Source organism: Neltuma alba, unplaced genomic scaffold, assembly GCF_004799145.2.
Source record: "Neltuma alba isolate B1F8T4 unplaced genomic scaffold, ASM479914v2 tig00011768_pilon, whole genome shotgun sequence".
NCBI lineage: Eukaryota > Viridiplantae > Streptophyta > Magnoliopsida > Fabales > Fabaceae > Neltuma > Neltuma alba.
In genome coordinates, this window is record NW_021636392.1 from 317,393 (window position 1) to 326,244 (window position 8,852).

General features: G+C 33.5%; 1 protein-coding gene across 1 annotated transcript; it reads right to left on the reverse strand.

Moving 5' to 3' along the window:
- Positions 1-8,289: 8,289 nt before the first annotated feature.
- LOC114717683 (uncharacterized) lies at positions 8,290-8,852 on the reverse strand. The gene has a single exon (XM_028902888.1). It carries the CDS (start codon positions 8,839-8,841, stop codon positions 8,497-8,499), a length of 345 nt encoding a protein of 114 aa, XP_028758721.1. The 5' UTR covers positions 8,842-8,852; the 3' UTR covers positions 8,290-8,496.

Sequence of the window (8,852 nt, forward strand, 5' to 3'; positions counted from 1 at the left end):
ATGTCACTCAATTCATCAGGACAAAACCCATGTCTACTTCTGAAAAAATGTTAAAAACCAGGAAGCTTTCTGAATTAGTTGGGATATGCCAAAACTGAACAATTGGGAAAGTATCTTGGTGTCTCCTTGCAACAATCCAGGGTCACTAGGGGCACTTATCTCTACATTGTTGAGAGACTCCAACAGAAACTCACAACTTAGAAAGCCTGGTCTCTCTCCTTAGCAGGACGGATCACGCTAGCCAAATCGGTATTCTTATCCATCCCTTACTATGATATGAAAACTTCCATGCTGCCTTCCAATTGCTACCTTCGAATTGAGAAGCTCATCAAAGAGTTTATTTGGGGTTCTGATAATATGGGAAGAGGAGTCCATCTAATAAATGCACAGCTAGAACTGCGCTTTCCTCTCTAAACTCAAGTTCACTCTCATTAGTAAACCCAACCTTCTTTGGGTCCGAGTTCTTCGAGAAAAATATAATTGGTCATAGAAAAACAATTTCTCTTTAAGACCAAGACAAGCTCTCATACGTGGAAAAGCCAAAGCTTGGCTAGAAACCCAGTTGGGAATTAAATGGACTATAGGCAACGGGAAAAAAGTCAGATTCTGGGATGACAATTAGATCAGAGATTTAGGTCCCCCCGAAGTATTTAGCATTCTCAGACATCAATGAGCAGAGCTTGAACATACCCATTATTAACTTTGTTGATGAGTAGGGCACCTGGAGAAGGAATCTCTTCCAACACCTTCTTCCCACGACCATCAATCATCTCATCATAGCCATTCCCCCTCCTTCCCTTGAAGAGGAAGATACTTCCTGCCTTTGGAGCCACAACGCTAACAGCACCTTCACGATCTCCTCTGCCTACAAAAACCAAGTAATTAGAATGAAGAATATCACTACTAGAGACTCATTTGGAGGTACCCAGGACAACAAAGGATCTGATCCTTTCTTTGGCTAGCTATTAAGAACAAGCTCCTAACCAATACAGAACGTCTGTGTAGACAATTAACGATAGATGCCACTAGTGAACTTTGCAGGAGAGCGGTTGAAGATATAGACCATGTCCTTCGCCAATGTCCGCTGGCAATTGCTTGCTGGAAAATGCTCATGCCGGAGAGGCAACTGGCCCATTTTCTGGGAATGCCTATTCATGACTGGTGGATTAAAAACCTCAATCCTAGACAAACCTTTGATAGATGCGCTCCGACCTTTGGCATCCTCTTGTGGAAACTCTGGGGAGCCCAAAACAAGAGACTTTTCGGGGGAGAATCCTTGAAGCGTATGGAGATCATCGATGCTATGGAGTCTCTGATCAATCATACCATTTCCTCTAGGCATCTTGCTGACTCTCTTAGTACACACCATAGTTGTTGATCCTGATAGCGGGATGCTTATTTTATTGCCAGCCTTGTGTGCATTATTCTCTGCACCTTTACACTGTTTGAGTGAAATCTCCTTTTCCATTAAAAAAAAAAGAAGAAACTCTTTATGGTTTTGTGTAACTCGATTTGTATCAGACTGAACTGAGATGAATCTTTTAGTTTAAATTGGATAAGTCCAAAAACCTATGTATAAATATTTGGTGGTTAAGTCTTTTCATCCTTTACGGTTATTTGAGTCACTTCTCATAAATCTTCTAGTTGAAATGAGGCAGGTGAAAAAATTGGATATTCCATGCTAAAAAATCTTCAAAAATAATTCAAAGCTGGTAAAAAATTTTATAGTACGATTAAGATTTATTTCTAATTTTTAATAGTATAATGGTGCTGCATAATGTGAGCTGTTAGATTAACTTCAATGGATATGAAATGGATGCTAAGAGACGCTGAGGGAAGGGGACACTGAGAGTATCATCTCCCGTCCACGTAGTCAGGGGTGAGGCGACATCAGGGAATGTCAATAGCAGCCTCATCACCACCGCATGTAGCGGCTCCGTCAACTGCCTCATGAGCGATGGCGACTTGGATGATAGTGCCAAGTTCCAGATGATGAAGAACTCCCAAAAAATTCAGGTGAGTTAGGTTATTAGGATTAGGATATGCTTCCAAACTTAAAAGGATGCTTACAAAGGTAGCTAGAGATCATCTACTAAAGACCCTCACATTGACAGTGAAATTTTAACTCATGACTTTATAGGTTATGAACTAACTCCTTACTACCTAGGCCAATTTTTAGCGCTCTGTTATGAATTGTCTTCCAAACACCAAATGCACAAATACTGCCTACCTTGGCCCATCAAATGGAAAAAGTACAGATCAACGGTGCAACGATTTCTACCGAGTTTTTATAGTTTAAATGTCATGTGAAAGGTTTTTATTGTTTATATATTTTATTGCCTATGGTTACCTTTGTTCTTCTGTATGTGTGTTTGTATGTGTATCGCTTTGTTGACGGTAAGAACGATTATGAATTTCCAGTTTCATGGAAGGTAATGTAGTAAATTTTGTAATAGCTTCAGCACCTAGCACTCACTGTTAATTACAGTAAAATCTATACAATTTCACAGCAGTGTAAATTTAAAATTTCCAACTAATAATTTTTAAATTCATATTATTATTGCTTAATATTTTATCTTTTACCGGTTTTCTATAGAAATATACAATATTTTTTGTGCATCTACAATTTCAGTTTTTTATTGAATTTTTTCATTTGATTTTATTTGATATACCAAATCACTTTTACTAATTATGTTTAGTAATATTTTATAAATAATTACATAACATTAAGCGTAAAAAGGACAAAAGTTCAGTCCATTTCCTTATATCCATGAGATTTGATTCTTCAATTAAGTATTGCCATATATGATTTTTATGATTAAAAATAATTTAATAGAACTTTGAAATTTTATCTAGATGGACTTTTCATTATAAAAAAATTAGGGCTACGCAAAGACCGAACTAGACTTTGTTAGATGTCAACCCAAAGTCTGATCTAAAAAATTATGGAGTTGGAAATTTTGGTTCAAGGACCGATCCAACCTAGTTAGGCCTAACAGCAAGACTGAGGTGAGCTTGTTACTAGATCGGTTCAGATTGCTTGGCTACCCATTTTTGTTTTTGGGAAGGAAAAATACTTGTAATCCTGACGCAGTTTTTTTTTTTTTTGGCTAAGACTATACAATCATCTCTTATATACAAATTACACTTACCAAATCTAAAAATAAAATGGAAAATATCATAAATAATTAAATTAGGGAGAAGGATGTGGTAATCAAACATAACATATATAAAATTAAAGAAAATAAATATAAACACCGAGTCAGATCAGACCAGCTGGTATGAAGAGTTAGTCCAACACCAAGTCTAACTTGATATCCAACTCAGTCCAATCCAGTCCATTCTTTTTCTAGGTTGGAATAGACTAGGTTTCTTCTTCAGGCCAAGCACTGATTTGAAAGTTGGATAGGATCAGGTGAGTGGACCAATCAGACCGTCAACCGACATGTTTGACGGCTCGTTTCACATGGATGGACGGTCTGTGTAGGTGGGTTGTTTTGGGCCGGTCAGAACCGGTGTTTGAGCTGGAAACCGGAGTTTAACCAGAAACTGGAACAAGTTTAATAAAACCGGACGGTTGGAAAATTGAGAGAAGTTGAAAAAGGAGATGAAGAAAAAAATGTTGAGAGAAGGTGAGAAAAACCCATTCAAGAAATAGGAAAAAATGGAGAGTATCTTACTACTAATAACTAATCAGACCTTCATTTAATCACAAACCCAAGTCCATCTTTTAAAGCTCTAGATAATCAACAAAATGGAGAAACCATGCGAGACAGCTTCAAGAATGCGAAGTCGAAGACAGCCATCTGAAATGAAACGGGAGAAGAGAACAAGTGGGGTTACCTTTTTGGCAGAGTTTCATTCTCTCACCACGTGTCACTTTTCATTTGATTATAAAATTGAGTGAGGAAGAAGGCAAAAATAGATAAATTTCACCATTGTGTTGTCATGTCAAAACAAAGTTTATAAAAAGAATTTAATATCATTAAACATTATTTAATGTTGATCAATTTTACATTATCTTTTGCCTAATAGTTAGCTCTGTATTTAATTTTATTTTTTATCAAACATTTTATAGCATTAATTTATTACTTAATATCTTAATAATTTGACATGTTTTGGTATTTTTGACACTTTAATATTATATTTCTTAGACATATATCATTACATGTATATATAATATTATTTTTATTTAATTATTATATTACTGGCCCAACTAAACGGTCTGACCATTTAAACCATGATCCACTAATTCTTTTGGTTTAGTTTCCGGTCCGGCTTTTAAAACATTGAGGCCGAGTTTCACCTAGATTGGTTTTTTTTAATAGCTCTTAAAATGAAAACCGTGCGTTAAGATTTAACTGGAGAATTTGACTTTATGAAGGTAAACAAATTGACCTATGTTTTTTTGCTAAAAGAACAACAGGTGACATTTGGCATAGAAAATATAATCAAATGGAAGAAATTGAATTAAAAAAGGTAATTTTATAGGTATAAAATATTTTTATATTTCTTAGTAAAATTAGTAAAAGATAAATACTAAGTAATGGTGATATGAATTTAATAAAGATTGTATATATTGACTTGTGTTAATAATTAAAATTATTTTTTAATTATGTTTTGGTTGGACTTCATTATTTATACCAATTCCAAATCATGAACGGTCAATTTTAATATCCATTAAATAATAAAAAAAGTTGAAAAATTTAACTCCCGTTGGATGGATCCCCGCATCAACTTTCCAAAGCAACATCCCCGTCACCCCCTTCGGACTTTACGCCTTTACCCGTCTCTCTAACGTAAAGAGGAAAAGAAGGAAGTTGATTTGGAAACGGTGTCGTTTTAAACAAAGCAAAGGCAGTGGAGAGAATCCAAACTCCCCATTGCCATATAAAATATTACTTCTTATCGGTAATATAAGAATTAATTATAAATTTAATTTAATTTTAAATATAAAGTTTCAATTCATTTTGTCTCTTATATTTATCTATTTTGCTCTCAAGAAATACTAATGGTAATTGTATATGTTAAGAGATTTTTATCAAAAGTAGTTTCAATAATATGACTAATAATAATATTTTAGAGAAAACAATACACATTTATAATAAATGACTAGATTATCTAACTTTTTTAATATCCATAAATTAGTTACTAAACTCTTATATTGAGAACATGAGTAGTATATAATACATGTAGGAGCAAAAGTGCGCTCTTTATTTCTCGTCAAAAGTGAATTAAGTTAAATAAAAAAGCAGACAACCCATATACATTAAATCCATCCTCCAAAATTTTTTTAGGGAAGAAGGTAAAACACCCTTAATATGCAAATCTCAATTCAGAGTCTTGAAATGGTCTAATTAACCTAATTTTTCTCGAGACTCATATGGGACTAAATTATGAAGCCAAATTAACCACATGCCCTTGAACCTTGAATGACCACATTTTGAGTGACTAAGAACAATTTAGCAAATAACAACTTTAATTTAAGAAGTAACAACAATTAAACCAATGACAAAATCTTTTCGCTTATGCATGATAAGTTTAATGGGTGTGGTCCATTTTATGAACTTCAATTTATATTTATCTTAACATTTAATATATATTTTTATTTTGCCTTTAATTATTTATTCTCTCTCATTTGCAATAATCTCTCTTATCATATTTCTTCACATATTCTCTTACAACACTATTTTCATTTATTAAAAGTCATTTATTAAAAGACATATTTAAAAATAGAAGTATATTTCTCACATATTTGCTCTTAATTAATTATTCATTACACTAATAGAAGTTCGGTCTAGCAGAAGGAACTAGTCCCCCACAACGTGGTGAATCAAGATTTGAATTCTCATTAGGAGAGGTGCTTACATTTAGTATCTGACAGTGCTTCGAATATGATTACCTAATTTATAATAAAAAGATGAGTATATAGGAATTTATATGCAGCGTCCTATTTAAACTTGTTAATGCATAAACACACACACACACAAATTATAGTGAGTTATTCTTGTCATTTCTTAAGTTGAAGTTATTATTTGCTAAGCCGTTTTTGTCATTTTACAATGTCATTTTTCAAAATCCAATTGAAAGGTATGGAGTAACGTGCCTCCGTAATTTAATTTCAAATAAGCCCCCCGCAACTTCAGAATAAATAAGCCATTTTGAGATCTTGAATTATACTTTATATATTTGAAGGCTATTTTTCTTTTTTCCTTTTTCACTCTAAATAGTATTACCATCCTTATAAAACCCTTTCATTATAATCCTTAATATAAAACTATTTCCTAAAACATTATTTTTTTGTCATTTTGCAATGTCATTTTTCAAAACCCAATGGAAAGGCATGTGAGTAATGTGGCTCCGTAATTTAATTTCAAATAAGCCCCCCGGGTAACTTCAGAGCAAATAAGCCATTTTGAGGTCTTGAATTATACTTTATGTATTTGGAGGGTATTTTTCTTTTGTCCTTTTTCACTCTAAATACTATTATCATCCTTATAAAACCCTTTCCATTATAATCCTTAATATAAAGCCATTTCCTGAAACATTAATTTTTTGTCATTTTACAATGTCATTTTTCAAAATCCGATTGAAAGGCATGTGAGTAATGTGGCTCCGTAATTTAATTTCAAATAAGTTCCCTGTAACTTCAGGGCAAATAAGCCATTTTGAGGTCTTGAATTATACTTTATATATTTGAAAGGTATTTTTCTTTTTTCCCTTTTCACTCTAAATAGTATTACCATCCTTATAAAACCCTTTCCATTATAATTCTTAATATAAAACTATTTCTTTAAACATTAATTTTTTCCCACCACAACCCTCACTTATAGAAGCTTCCAGTCACTTTGTCCATTTGATTTAGGAACCACGGTAAGATTTGGAGCTGTATCCAAAATGCACATTTATTTAAATATACTTCCTTCCATATCATAATATCTGACTAGTTACTAATAGAATTGGGTTTAGCAAAAATAACTAGTCCCTTATAACGTGACAAACTAACGTTCAAATCATCGCTGAAAAGAGGTGCTTACATTTAGTACTCAATAGTGTTTCAAATAGGATTGTCTTTAAAAGCTTAAAAAAAGAAAGATTGTTTTTAATAAAAAGATACTTATTTTTTAGTGCCAAAAAAAATAATATCTAGCTAGTTTTGATTTTTAACCATAATCAACTTATTTACTATTTCACCAACCAAAAAAACTGGCCCAGTCAATTTGGTCTTCACCAAACAACTTGGGCCGTTCACGTGAAATTTGTGTCTATCCATATATATTGCATATTATTAGTCTACTTACTAGGGGCAATCCGACCTAACCTGGCCCAATACACACGCGCACACATTCATTTTTTCAAGCGTAATAGGCTGAATTTATGATTGCCATCTACAATTTATTATTTTAATTCTTAAATTTATCTAAAATTTTAAATTGATTTTTTAATTTGATAGACAAGTGCGTAAAATTCTATCAATCATTCGTTTCATAAGTGAACAGAGAAGATATCATATTCATAATTTCTTATCAAACCCCACAATAATTATTTATTAACGATAAGCTTTTTTTTTCCATTTTTTTTGGCCAACTACTTATTAAAGGGAAAGCCAGAAAAAGTATTACAATTGTGCTAAAATAAAACTTATTATAGATTATCCATAAAAAATCAGGGTATCATAGTCTAATTTAGGTCACCGAATCAAATTAGTAAATCATTTTCTCTAGCGAATTTAGTCAAAGATCAATCAAATTGAATTTTACTTTTTTTTCCTTATTATTGAACATGAAAAACAATATCATCTATAATTAAAAAAATATTAATATATCATATTTATACTTTAGCAACTCAGTTTACTTTTTACCTAAGTATTCTATTTACATGTAGATTAATGTCTTTTTTTATTTATACTTTTTAATATTCTATATAAATATTTTTATATACTTAAGATGAATTATATTATTTTAATGATAATAATATTTAGATAAGTTATTGTTAAACCACAAAATTCAAAAAGTACTTAAAAAAACAGAAAAGAAGCAAAAAGTAGATGAAGGGTGGCGAGTGGCCAGAGGATAAGCGACAGGCCCACTTGGGCGACCCTCACCCTTATCGTCTTGTCTCAGCGCCCATCCTTTTGGCAACAACAATTACAAAACTCAGGGAGGTGAGTTATCACTGAATTCATTTTCCGACGAGGCCAAGACTTGATCGGAGAATACAGAGAACACAACTCTCACCCAAAACTTAGGATTGATGCGGAAATTGATCGGTTGTATTAAATCCTTGTGCTACAGAAATTACTTCTAATCACAATCTTTTATTATTTTATCACAGATGCGATTCACTATTATTCCTTCTCACGATACACAGAAAGCGGTACAAACCCAGAATTACATATACAGGAGAACCGAAAGCGTTGAAACAGAGCAACAAACACCATCAGATTACAATTAAACTTAAAATCTTTAATCAAACCACAAGAAACTCAGTAATTTCTCAGCAAGTTCGACTGTAATCGCCGCATTTTTGTTTGGGAGGGCCTCCATTTGCAGAGGGAAGGCAGGTTCGGTATCCTTGCTTTTGAGGGCAATCCACAGAAGCCTGATCCCGGTTCGGCGTTCTCCCGGTGAGAGACCTGCTCTTATCGTAAAGCATCCTTGCTGCGTGAGAATTCATCTGGAACTCGGCGACCTCGTCGACTTCACCGCCGATGAGGCAGTCGCCGGAGCCGCACTCCGCTGTGAAGCTGTGGTTGAGGTTCCCTGAGGTTGCCCTGCTCAGATCTGCGTGAACCTGTAGGATCATGAGCATGAGGAAGATTAGTGAGAGCGTCTTCTTCATTTTTGCTTTCG

Excerpts from the sequence above, each read along its gene's own strand:
- LOC114717683 (XM_028902888.1), bottom strand. The coding sequence starts at position 8,841 with ATGAAGAAGACGCTCTCACTAATCTTCCTCATGCTCATGATCCTACAG.